This window comes from Salvelinus fontinalis, chromosome 2, assembly GCF_029448725.1.
Source record: "Salvelinus fontinalis isolate EN_2023a chromosome 2, ASM2944872v1, whole genome shotgun sequence".
Taxonomy (NCBI): domain Eukaryota; kingdom Metazoa; phylum Chordata; class Actinopteri; order Salmoniformes; family Salmonidae; genus Salvelinus; species Salvelinus fontinalis.
Window position 1 is genome coordinate 35,205,393 of NC_074666.1, and position 13,416 is coordinate 35,218,808.

General features: G+C 49.2%; 1 protein-coding gene across 1 annotated transcript in view; it reads right to left on the reverse strand.

The window, feature by feature from the left end:
- The window catches only part of med13a (mediator complex subunit 13a), a 104,236-nt gene that overhangs the window by 18,263 nt on the left and 72,557 nt on the right, over positions 1-13,416 (reverse strand). Inside the window, exons 9-13 of the mRNA XM_055873062.1 lie at positions 8,871-9,635; positions 7,322-7,541; positions 2,165-2,195; positions 1,548-1,669; positions 571-661 (exon numbers count right to left, since the gene is read on the reverse strand). Coding sequence (XP_055729037.1) covers positions 571-661; positions 1,548-1,669; positions 2,165-2,195; positions 7,322-7,541; positions 8,871-9,635 — 1,229 coding nt within the window. The remainder of the gene's footprint in view (positions 1-570; positions 662-1,547; positions 1,670-2,164; positions 2,196-7,321; positions 7,542-8,870; positions 9,636-13,416) is intronic.

The following is a 13,416-nucleotide window of genomic DNA, read 5'->3' on the forward strand; positions in this document are numbered from 1 at the left end:
AGCACCTTGTGTCACACACAAAGCTATACACTAGTCACATAGAGAGGTAGATAATGAGACTCTTGTTCCTGCCCCATGGCTCAGAGCTGTCTGTTTGGAGTGGAGCAGGGTCGCTCAGACAGCCAGTGACTTCTGTAGAACTCTTATCGCCACAAGGGGGCGCAGCATAGGTAAACAACATCTTTGGGCTGAGTAGGAGTGCTGATCTATGATCAGTTTTGCCTTTTGCCTTATGAACATAGAGACCTGATATTAGATCAGCACTCCTACTGAGATGCCTGATACATAAGGATCCTGGAATGCAAACATGTGCTAAGACTAGTGACTGACGAAGCTTCATGCTTCATTAGTGAATTAATGAGTATGAACAGGCTGTGCTTTCCAAGTGTTATGTTATGAGTTTCTACATGGGCTTGAGTTGCCTCAAGCACATTTTCAGCGCATCATACTTAGGCTGAGAAGTGGGGAAAGCTGATCTTGGATCAGTGCTTAGGCGTATCCTATCCCATAAGCATTGAGCTAGGAGCTGATTGAACAGGCTGATCTGAGAGCAGGGAGAAGCAGGCTTACTGATGCAAGATACTGGGTCCAGAGTGGCTGGCTTTGGTTCCTTGTTGCCAAATTTATCACCTGTTCCATTCACTGCTCGTCTGGAACCAGGCTGTTGAATATAAACAAAGACATGGCAAAAATAAGATTCAAAACATTCAAAAGTTTATTCACAAAAACAACACACAAAATTAAATGACATGTCTCTATATATATTTTATCTCAATGAGACTAAACTGTATAACGTTTAATTTAAATGAACACAACATAAATCAATATTACACATTTTCTGAAACCCGAGAACAGTGACAGTCAACAAATCGATGTGATGTTAGTTCCACAACAACAAAGCCCCTGCAATGAGGGGCGGTGGAACCCTGTTGGCAGGCCGTAACCCAGTGGTGGCATTGCAGCCCTCAGTGTGTTCATGCAGTGTTGTTGGTGCCAGACAGTCTCAGAGGGGGCTGGACTGTGACTGTTCTGTTCTGTGGGGGCCAAAGTCAGAACAGAGCCCTTTGGAAGCCATCCATATCCACCTTTGGGGCGGGGGTTGGGGAAAGCCTTTTTGAATCTAAGCCGCGTTTACACAAGCTTTTGACAAACCAGAGCAGATATTTAGCCAATAATTGGGTAAAAGATCCGAATCAGTGTCTGTATAAACGTAGCCGATAACACTGTAATGTGTTGTAGGATGACATGTCAGCCATAGACGCTGATGTACTGCATGCACGCAACATTCTGGCTCACCAACACACACACACACTCAGATGCGCACACACACACTTGCCAGGCGGTACTCTAGCTAATGGGATATTTATTGTGGTTTAGTGCAGCGGGTAGGCTGTAGTGCTGGCAGGCCCCAATGACCGCAAGTTCATCCTCCTCTCTCACACATACACACACACACACACACACACACACACACACACACACACACACACACACACACACACACACACACACACACACACACACACACACACACACACAGTACTGACCGTGAGTTCGTCCTCGTCTGAGTTGAAGAGGTTGTCCAGGTCGTTGATGGACACAGCCAAATCTGTCTCATGGATCAGACTGGCGGAGGCAGTGCGTGCGTGTGCGGCTGCCCGTGCTGCGTCTGGCGGAGGGGGGAGAAGGAACACACACAGGGATTAGGTTGGTAACCCACCTGTAGCTCCCAAATATACCTTGACGTCAGAGGCTGTCAGTATTACATGTGGGCATATTCCTGAGGCTGCATTCAATAGCTAGCACACATATATACGTGCTATAACACCCCAATAAAACACATCTGAACTAAGTCTGAATAAAACCTACTAATGCGTCTACATGCCTGAGGAATCTAGATAAGACTTTGCCATTACAAATCATATGTGGTATGAGCTACAGATACACCACAGTATGATGGCTCAGACTGATTGACTGCATTTACTGTTGCTGAGAGAAGCCCATGACAGACAGGTGGTAAGCTACAGTATGGTTTCACACCATCATCAAAGGCTGGCTTAGGCTGCTACTGCTGTCACTCGGGTAGGCTGTGGAGCCAGGTAATATCCCTGTCATCTAACAGAGCACAGAGCTGCACAGTACAGCAGAGACAGAGGATCCTTACCATCTGACAGACCTGCTGCTCCATCCTCCCCCTGAGAGACAGGGAGAGAGAAAGACAGAAAGAGAGCGAGAAAGACAGACCAAGAGAGAGAAAGAGAAAGAGAGAGAGAGTGAGAGAGACAGACCAAGAGAGAGAGATAGAAAGAAAGAGTGAGTGAGAGACAGACAAGAGAGAGATCAATATTGTGCACAAAACAAATGCAAAGAAACAAAACCAATAAGATATAGCTGATCAAACACAATCAAAATATATTGATAATGGATAAAAGACTATAGCAGATACAGTCTATATGAAACTGTTTTAAATACATTTTTACAATAAACACACAGTCTAAACCACATAACAAGAGGGACATCTCTTGCCTAAATGTAGAAAGTACACAGGTGCCTCCAGCTCATGAGAGCTGTTTCTGCTCTCTCAGTCTCAGTTGAGAATAGGTTATTTTTGGCAGACTTTAAAAAAATAGAGAGAAGAGAGAAAAGAGGGGAACGAACAAACGTCTCTGTACTGACTGTACTAATGAGATTTCCAGACAAGGCTACCAGTGTATGTGAGAAATGCCATGGCCTCCTAGGCCGGGGAGGGAGGGAGCCCTAATGCCACTACACTACGTCAATATCTCTCAGGGATTGGGCTGCGTGCTCTTGTGGTTCTCTGTGGCTCAGTTGGTAGAGCATGGCACATGCAAAGCCAGGAATGTGGGTTCGATTCCAATTGGGGCCACCAATTCAGAGAATGTATGCATGTTTGACTGTATGTCACTATGGATAAAAGCGTCAGCTAAATGTCATATATTATGATGGGGCCTCTGTGTACATGGCAGGCATACAGAGTCACACACACACACAAAGGGTTGGGGCTGAAGGAATGGCATGTTCCAGTAGCCATTGATTTCATTACGCTCCAGGGGCTCTCTCTCTCTCTCTGTGTAAAGGACCTTTAATCTGTTTCCTTTGAAGGCCTGCTGCACTACAGGGGGAAAACGGCACAAACAAAAACCTATGCCGCCAGCTAGCCCCTTATCAATAACTGACGCTTGGCTGGAACGCTGTGTTTGTATGGATGCGTTCCAGCCTTGCGTCACACTGCCCTTATTATTCCAAAACTGTCTGCATGAAAGAGTCCTCTCTCTCTCTTTCTCCCCATCTCCGGCCATTTCATCTGAGGGGTCAGGCACTTATTCAGAAGATCCTGGCCTCTCAAACACAGCCATTTCAGTCTGTAAATCCAAAGAATGTGGATGCTGTAGTGACATGGCGACCTCATTGTAAAGCAGAGTAGAGGAGCCTGCAGCCACTGAACAACACAAAGTTTAGACCAGCGATTCTATACTCCAGTCTGAACTTAAACAACTTAAACCAGTTAGAAAGTGTGTAGAAGTAATAATGAACTTACAATTTTAAATAATTAAATCTCTGAACAATTTCTCTTCAATCACAGTGTTTTCAATATAGAGCTATTAGCAGCGATAATTTTGTTGATTTTGTGGTCTCAAACTAGAGTTTATTAACATTTTTCATTACGAATAAGGGCAAAATTTAAGAAGTGACAATGAAAGGTGGGAATGTTGTTCCCTTGTCATATTATTGATACATTTACAATCAGTATAGCATTAAAAATAGTTTCAGATTGCATTTTGGTGATTCTTTTTTTTCGCAATGTGAATATTGGGTCACCCTGAGAAAACCTGGTTGAATTTGGGTCCCGAGGCAAAACCAGTGGAGAACCACTGGTTTAGACCTTAGACCAGCCAGTCAGTGTGATGTTCATATGGTGCCCCACAGTACAGCTCTACCAGAGACTACCCTTTCCTGTTTTCTCTGCTGCTACTGTACGCCCAGCTCCACTGCTAAGTGAGTGTACTGTTTTGTTTCATAGGCAGGGGCTCCCCCGGGGCTGCCGCACAGAAGAGAAGAAATATCACCCCGCGCAGATAAGCACGAGATTTAATTTCACTGTACTTTCTAGAGTTTTACAGTTTTTATTTAACCTTTATTTAACTAGGCAAGTCAGTTAAGAACAAATTCTTATTTACAATGACGGCCTAGGAACAGTGGGTTAACTGCCTTGTTCAAGGGCAGAACGACAGATTTTTACCTTGTCAGCTCAGGGATTCGATGTAGCAACCTTTCAGCCCAACGCTCTAACCACTAGGCTAACTGCCGCCCCCAGTTCTAGAGTGAACACTATCAACGTTTCCCTTTACTCTGGGAATTGTGATCGAATCAACAGAATATTAGCCACTTTCAATGCAACATAGCGAAACAAAACGAACTATGCAAGACTTAAGTATGTAAAACGAACTATGTAAGAAATTGTGTTGTAGGCAGAGCGCATCGGAATAGGATTCTATTGCACTGACAGGCACGACTCAGGCCCATACTCTACACAGATCGGTGCGCCATAACCAATCAGAGCTGCAGTAGGCCTATATGCAAATAGACCACTGCTGTATATGGATTTGCACCATTCACTCTGAACTGGACTGTTTTACAGCATGAGCGGTCGTGATTATTATGCGCTTGTTTTGAGATCAAAGCGAGAGCTGCATGCAGCCACCTGTGCACATTTGTTCATATCCTTTGCTAGTTAGTGAGTTATTAGCCCAGTTATAGATCATTTGTAGTCAGCAATGTAGGAGTGCTTCCTACAAGAGCACAAAACGTATGCATTTCTAGCCATCTTTGAAAAGCAAAAATAGCTTTTTTATGTCTTAAAGGGGCAGTGTTGTATTTTGAAACAGGCTTGAATGAGCTAAGTAGCCAATAGGCAAAGGGTAGCATAATTTGTCTGATTAATAATACATTTTATTTTGTAAAGTGGTTTCTTGCTTCAAACAACACAACATTTTCAGTCATCTCCTTGTCTGAAGGATAAGTGGATAAACAGGTTAATGTCAAGCCCTGCATGTTATTTCAAAATTCTCATGGAATGAAGGCCTACATTGAACACCACACATTGGCTGCTACTGTAGGCTGAATGAAAAAACTACCATTTTCATTTCAAATGTTATGTGATGCATTTTCTGTAACTGTAACTTAAAGCGGGTACAGCCTCAGTGTTCCCAGTAAACACATGCCGAAAGTTAAACATCATTTTCACGATGTTCAAGTTTGCGTTCAGCAGGAAAAAACTTGAGGGAACATTGTTTCTAGTGGTTCAACTGGAACGCGTTTGGAGCTTTGACAGCATGCCAACCTCCTGCACACACACAACTCAGCGGGATGGGACATAAGCCAATTTGGCAATGCCAAGAGTCTATGGCACGCACCCACTCATGAACACACACATAAAAGTGCACAAAACATAGGCCGTCGCTTTGCAGCGTCATCAATGCAGAGTGAAGCAGGACCAAGAGGGAAAGATGTAGCTGAGCTAACACACATACAGCCCAAGTGATCAGCAGATTGTGGAAGGGCTCCACTGCACATAGTGGCCACTGGGGGACCTCCTGTATCAGAAGCAGCGCAGCAGTAACAGTACACACACAGTACAGTACCACACACACACACACAGTACAGTACAGTACCACACACACACACACAGTACAGTACAGTACAGTACCACACACACACAGTACAGTACCACACACACACACAGTACAGTACCACACACACACACACACACACACACACACACAGTACAGTACAGTACCACACACACACACACACACACACACACACACACACACACACACACACACACACACACACACACACACACACACACACACACACACAGTACAGTACCACACACACACACAGTACAGTACCACACACACACACACACACACACACAGTACAGTACCACACACACACAGTACAGTACCACACACACACACACACACACACACACACACACACACACACACACACACACACACACACACACACACACACAGTACAGTACCCCACACACACACACAGTACAGTACCACACACACACCACACACACACACACACACACACACACACACACACACACACACACACACACACACACACACACACACACACACACACACAGTACAGTACCACACACACACGGTACAGTACCACACATACACAGCACAGTACCGCACACACACACACACACACACACACACACACACACACACACACACACACACACACACACACACACACACACACAGACACACACACACACACACACAACACACACACACACACACCCAGTACAGTACCCCCCACACACACATACACACACACACACACACACACACACACACACACACACACACACACACACACACAGTACCACACACACACACAGTGCAGTACCATACACACACACAGTACCACACACACACACAGTACAGTACCATACACACACACAGTGCCACACACACGCACACACCCAGTACAGTACCCCACACACCCACCCACCCATCCACCCACACACACCCACACAGTACAGTACCATACACACACACAGTACCACACACACGCACACCCAGTACAGTGCAAAATACAAAATACAAAAAAGCTATTTTAAACGTGCACGCTTCAGTAAGCCAGGTTGATTTGGCCTGTTTAAGCACCAGCCAGCACAGTGCCTCCCTCCCCCTCCTCCATGCCTCACAGACAAGCAGACAGGGTGACAGGCAGAAAAGGGAGGCTGCCACTGCCAGGCAGCCCTTTCCCATTCCCATTCCCACACCCACACACTCCCCCCCGCTCTCTCTCTAGTGCTGGGGGCGTTTCCACAGCTAACAGGTGGTCTAGGTTTGAAAACAGAGAGAGACAATATTAAGAAAACATCCTGAGCCCACATGGCAGGGGAGGAGAATCAGAGTGAGAGAGGGGGCAGATAGAGAAGACACAAACTAAACTAAATGAGAGGGAGGAAATTTGAGAGGCATCAAAATATTTTGGCATCCCTCTGCTGGGATAATGTGAGTTGGAGCTGGTTTCCTGCGCAGTAGATTTGGGTGGGAAAAAGCGGAGTCCAGCTAGCGAGACATTTACAATTCAGGATCGCTTATCTTGTGACCCTTAACCGAACCCTTCCTGCTGCCTGAGACTAAAGACGGTCACAAACAGTGGCATGTTGGCAGCAGCAGCAGCAGCAACAGCGATGGGAGGAAAGGATTTGCCTCAGCCGCCCCAGTTGATGGCGTTGTAACTTTAGCCCTACCTTGTGTTTCTTCCCGGGCTGGCGCTCGCCGCCTGTCTTGTCCTTCTTGTCGGAAAAGGAAAACTTGACGTCCCCGTCCTCGAAGGCGTACGGATCCACCTCAGGCTCGTGGTCATCGTCGTCGGTAATGGCGGCGGCCAGGTACTGGTTCCTCCGCTGGAGGTACATCTGCACGCGCTCCTCGGACACCTTCAGAGGCCGCTTGGAAGTGGCCATCAGTCTGGGTGTGGACAGGGACAGGGGGCAATTTATTAGGTTAGGCAAGGCCACAGAGTGCAGTCTATCAATAGTAATCCATCAACATTCATGTGGGGAGGTAAAGCAATGCCTGTCTCTTTTTCAATATAATCTGTGAATCATTGTCTTTCATGTGTCTGTGTTCTAGTTGTTGATGTTGTGGTTGTTCAGATGTTACCAGACAGTGGGCCCTGCCGGGGGGGGGGGGGGGGGGGGAGGGGGGGGGGGGGGGGGAGTGACCAATGGGGAGTGAGGCAGCTCATGTAGGTCCTCTCTCTCGCTCCCTCCTCCCTCTCTCCGGCTCGGCTGTGATGTGAGGTGACAGTGCGCAGTGACCCAAGCCAGAGATTAGCATCCATTCAAAGCTATGTCCCTGCCGCCAGGATTACTCCCTCTCTCTCTCTCCTTCCATCCCTTCCCTCCCTTTCTCCTCACCAGATTAGCCCTGCTGTCCTTAGCCCTGTTCACAGCACTGTCCAGCAGCCATCCCTGAAATGCATAACCCCTCAGATACTTCCCAAGACCACCACTGCTCGACCCTACCTGCCTGCTCTCCGGCCCATCCTCCCTCTATCCCTTAGTCCAGCTCACCCTCTCTCTCCATCTCTCTCTCCAACCCTCTCTCTCCATCTCTCTCTCTTGCATCCCTCTCGCTCTGCTCCCTCGAGTCCACTTCTCTCTCTCGCTCTGCTCTCTCTAGTCCACTTCTCTCTCTCTCTCTCTCGCTCTGCTCCCTCGAGTCCACTTCTCTCTCTCTCTCTCTCTCTCTCTCTGAAGCGACACCTCTGCTCTGACATCAAGGCTTTGAGGATGCCACTGTCCTTCACATGTTCAGGGTGGCGAGGAAGGAAGAAGGGGGAGTTGTAATAGAGGGGCCCTGTGTGTGTGTTGAGGGGGTACAATAAGCTCTCTCCAGTCTGTGCTGCAGTGCTGGCCATGCACATTAGTGATGTATGATGTCAAAAGGGCACATAGCGAGAGAGTAACGTGCCGTATGCGCTCAGCGCCACCAAACATTCAGAACATTCTGAGGCACGGGCGGCGAGGGGGAAGGGAGGGAGGGGGGAGAGGCCTGGTTGTGCTCTTTCAAAACACGTATTTTGTAGAATGTTGAAAGTCCTTAAAAAGGGGCCTGTCTGTCTGTGTACCAGAAGGGAGGATTGGGTAGTGGATGGGTAGTGGGAGTCAGGGTTGGCTGCCTGACCTGTGAGGGGCATCTAGCACCCTCTATGGGCAATAGTAGCTGTTCAATGGGAAGATAAGGATGAATGGTGAATGAATGAATTAATTAATGAATGGGAGATACACTCACTCTGTGACAGAAACCACCTCCTGTCCTCCCGAGGCCTCGTCTCTCTCCCTGTCCCTCAGCTTGTCCCCAGGCAGCGTTGGCGTGGGTATCTCGGCCTCTTTCCTCCTGGGTAGGTTGAAAAACCTCCATGGCGCAGGGGAGCCATCCTCCTCCAGGTTTACAGCAGAGCCTACATACATGGTGGGCTCCAGGGGCTCTGAGGTGTAGGACGTGTGGGGGTGGTGGAAGTGCAGGGACAAGCCATCTAGCCTCCGGGGTTCCCCCTCGCCACCCTTCTGCCCCACCAGGCAGGGCTCTGGGGGCGGCTGGTAGAAGTGTTGACTGTGGGGGGTTGAGGGGTTCTTCATCGAGCCGTTCCCCGTCTCCTCTCCTCGGTCGCGCTCACAGGGGTGGGGGCTGAGGGGAGGGGGCTGGGGGGAACCAGTCATCTCTGAGGAAGAGCCGCCGCTACCCACCCCTCCGCCATGCAGCTGGGGGGGCTTGGTGACACTGTCAGAGGGGCGGAGGCCGGAGAAACCACCCCCCGCTTGCTGGGCCCTCATGGCTAGCCGCTGGCCCGCCGCCACCTCCGTCTCCTTGGTAACATCGTCGCAGGCGGTGCTGCGGTGGTGGAAGGGTGTCTGCGGCCTCTTGGTCTGCTTGTCACCCTTCTCGGGCTTGTCGCTCCCAGCCTTGTGCTTGGTGGGTGGCTGGGTGTGGGTGGGCTGGCCTGCTGACTGGGGCTGGCCAGGGATGCTGCCACCTCGCTGTTTCAAAGACTTATGCCTGGGAGGACACAGAGGAAGAGGAAGCATGCAAGACATAAATAAACTAACAATAATATAATTTGTTAGCATTCGTGAACATTCATTAGCTCAATAACTAGCGTTGAGCAGCAACACTAATCTAGGGCAATCAATAACCAACAACAAATTGAATAAAGCTGAATCTGTGGGAGCCGAGTAGCAATTGAAAAGCACGGAATCAATTAAGTGAACAAATGAGTCCCTCTCAAATCTAATAAACTTGTCATGTCATGCTGATGCTACTCTTACAAACATCTTAAAGTGATGTTAATATTCTGCACTCTATTATTCCCTAACCAAAACCATGCATTTCATCTAGAATAGAGCATTCCCCCATCGCTGAGTTCATTGGGGAGAAAACGAAGTGAAACCCTTCTGAACATGACCCAGGTGGTAGGGAGGCCTGTTTCTTGTTGGGTTTAAATGGCCTGGAACGTGTTGTGGTGGTCCCTGGCCCTCACGGCCCCTACGACACACACACACAGACACAGACACAGACACACACACACACACACACACACACACACACACACACACACACACACACACACACACTTTCCCCAGGCTAGGCCAGGGGAGAGCCAGCCACTAAGTTAGAACCAGTGTTGTTCACCTCTCATTTCACTGTACGGGTACCGAGGAGCAACAAGTCCAAAGCCAGACTCTGATACTGACAAGTGGATGTGGGGGGGGGGGGGGGGGGGGGTGCTTGGGGTCTACTCAGGGTCAGGTCAGCTGGAGATGGGAGTTGTTATTTGGCCGTTGATATGTGAGCATGGTAACTGCAGGCAGCTCTTGTTGTCGTGAAGCAGCCAGCATGTTGACGGCTAAGCTAAGCTCTCCTTCTTTTATGGTGGGAGGGAGGGATCTATTGTCCTTCCCACTACCTGTAAGGATAAGAATGGAACTGCTTAACTGTCGGCAGGCAGAGAGTAGGCAAGTCGCAGCAAAAACAACACATGGAGTGGGTAAACACCATAGACTTAGATAGATGACTCATCTTTGTATCTGTCTCATTATGGCGTCTTTGCGAGCATGGGCAGCGCCATTGAGGCTACCTCCATTTTGAAGTAGTCAATGTTCTTCTTCTACTACTTCTGAGTTGGTAAAAAAAACTGAAGGGGTGCATAGTGCCATCTGGAGTGTGTTGTTTGAACAGGTATGAAGCTAAGGTTGGCAATTTCCTGCCATCTGCAGTTATGGAATGTTTGCTCACGAGTATAATTAATTGGCTGATCCCTCCTGATGACCTGGATTTTGTGATTTTTCCTTAACCCATAGGAAGTCCCACCTAGTTGAGTCCTCAATAGTGCTTCTCATGCTAAAACAGGCTTTACACAAACACACACCATTGTGCTGCACACATGGGGACTCCCTTTTCAATGTTACCTCCCATATGCTGGGTTCCCTCCAACCAAATAACAGACTTCCCCCAGCTCTGTCCTCACCTCCTGTACACTGTCTGCCTGCCCTAACACCACCAGTAATAACAGACTTCCCCCAGCTCTGTCCTGACCTCCTGTACACTGTCTGCCTGCCCTAACACCACCAGTAATAACAGACTTCCCCCAGCTCTGTCCTCACCTCCAGTACACTGCCTGCCCTAACACCACCAGTAATAACAGACTTCCCCCAGCTCTGTCCTCACCTCCAGTACACTGCCTGCCCTAACACCACCAGTAATAACAGACTTCCCCCAGCTCTGTCCTCACCTTCTGTACACTGTCTGCCTGCCCTAACACCACCTGTAATAACAGACTTCCCCCAGCTCTGTCCTCACCTCCTGTACACTGTCTGCCGGCCCTAACACCACCAGTAATAACAGACTTCCCCCAGCTCTGTCCTCACCTCCTGTACACTGTCTGCCGGCCCTAACACCACCAGTAATAACAGACTTCCCCCAGCTCTGTCCTCACCTCCTGTACACTGTCTGCCTGCCCTAACACCACCAGTAATAGCAGACTTCCCCCAGCTCTGTCCTCACCTCCAGTACACAGCCTGCCCTAACACCACCAGTAATAACAGACTTCCCCCAGCTCTGTCCTCACCTCCAGTACACAGCCTGCCCTAACACCACCAGTAATAACAGACTTCCCCCAGCTCTGTCCTCACCTACTGTACAAGGCCTGCCTGCCCTAACACCACCAGTAATAACAGACTTCCCCCAGCTCTGTCCTCACCTTCTGTACACTGTCTGCCTGCCCTAACACCACCTGTAATAACAGACTTCCCCCAGCTCTGTCCTCACCTCCTGTACACAGCCTGCCTGCCCTAACACCACCAGTAATAACAGACTTCCCCCAGCTCTGTCCTCACCTACTGTACACAGCCTGCCCTAACACCACCTGTAATAACAGACTTCCTCCAGCTCTGTCCTCACCTCCTGTACACAGCCTGCCTGCCCTAACACCACCAGTAATAACAGACTTCCCCCAGCTCTGTCCTCACCTCCTGTACACAGCCTGCCCTAACACCACCAGTAATAACAGACTTCCTCCAGCTCTGTCCTCACCTCCTGTACACAGCCTGCCTGCCCTAACACCACCAGTAATAACAGACTTCCCCCAGCTCTGTCCTCACCTACTGTCCACAGCCTGCCCTAACACCACCAGTAATAACAGACTTCCCCCAGCTCTGTCCTCACCTCCTGTACACTGTCTGCCTGCCCTAACACCACCAGTAATAACAGACTTCCCCCAGCTCTGTCCTCACCTCCAGTACACTGCCTGCCCTAACACCACCAGTAATAACAGACTTCCCCCAGCTCTGTCCTCACCTACTGTACAAGGCCTGCCTGCCCTAACACCACCAGTAATAACAGACTTCCCCCAGCTCTGTCCTCACCTCCTGTACAAGGCCTGCCTGCCCTAACACCACCAGTAATAACAGACTTCCCCCAGCTCTGTCCTCACCTCCTGTACAAGGCCTGCCTGCCCTAACACCACCAGTAATAACAGACTTCCCCCAGCTCTGTCCTCACCTCCTGTACAAGGCCTGCCTGCACTAACACCACCAGTAATAACAGACTTCCCCCAGCTCTGTCCTCACCTCCTGTACAAGGCCTGCCTGCACTAACACCACCAGTGCGGAGCAAGGCGCTCCCCCGATCCATTGTGAAAGTGCTCCTAAAGCAGAAACACACAAAGCAAACGCCCAGAGAGACAGCATAAAAGTGCAGAGTGTCAAGCATCTATTTCTGTGCGAGCTGCAGCGTGACGTGTGCTTTTGCGGCTGTGTGTGTGCACGTCTGTGCCAGGAGACAGCAGTGGGACATGCTGACTGCAGCCTTTCCCTTCAGAGAGAACACATGCTCGCACACACACAGGCACAGGGCTGTGATAATGTCAGACTGTCTGAGTTCCAACCCCAACAGAAACAGCCTGGCCACAGTCAGCCTCGCATCCACACATTAACTAGACGCAGCAGATAATTTGTCAACATTAGGCTCTACAGACACTCTCTCCCTTTTTAGAGCAGACATCTCCCTAAACAGGCCTTCTAGAGGTCAGACTGGCCCCTGGGTGTCAGCATCTGTGTCCCAAATGACACCCTATTCCTTACATAGTGCAATACTTTTGACTAGGGACCATGGCTCTGTTCAAAGTAGTGCACCATGTAGGGAATAGGGTGCCATTTGGGGGGGGGACACTGTCTCTGGTGAAGAACAACGGCTTTAGCCCCACCAAGAGAATACACTGTCTGAGCCACCAAAATAAAATACAAGCAGCCACTTGAACCCAGGCAGGGTTGTCACTTAACAG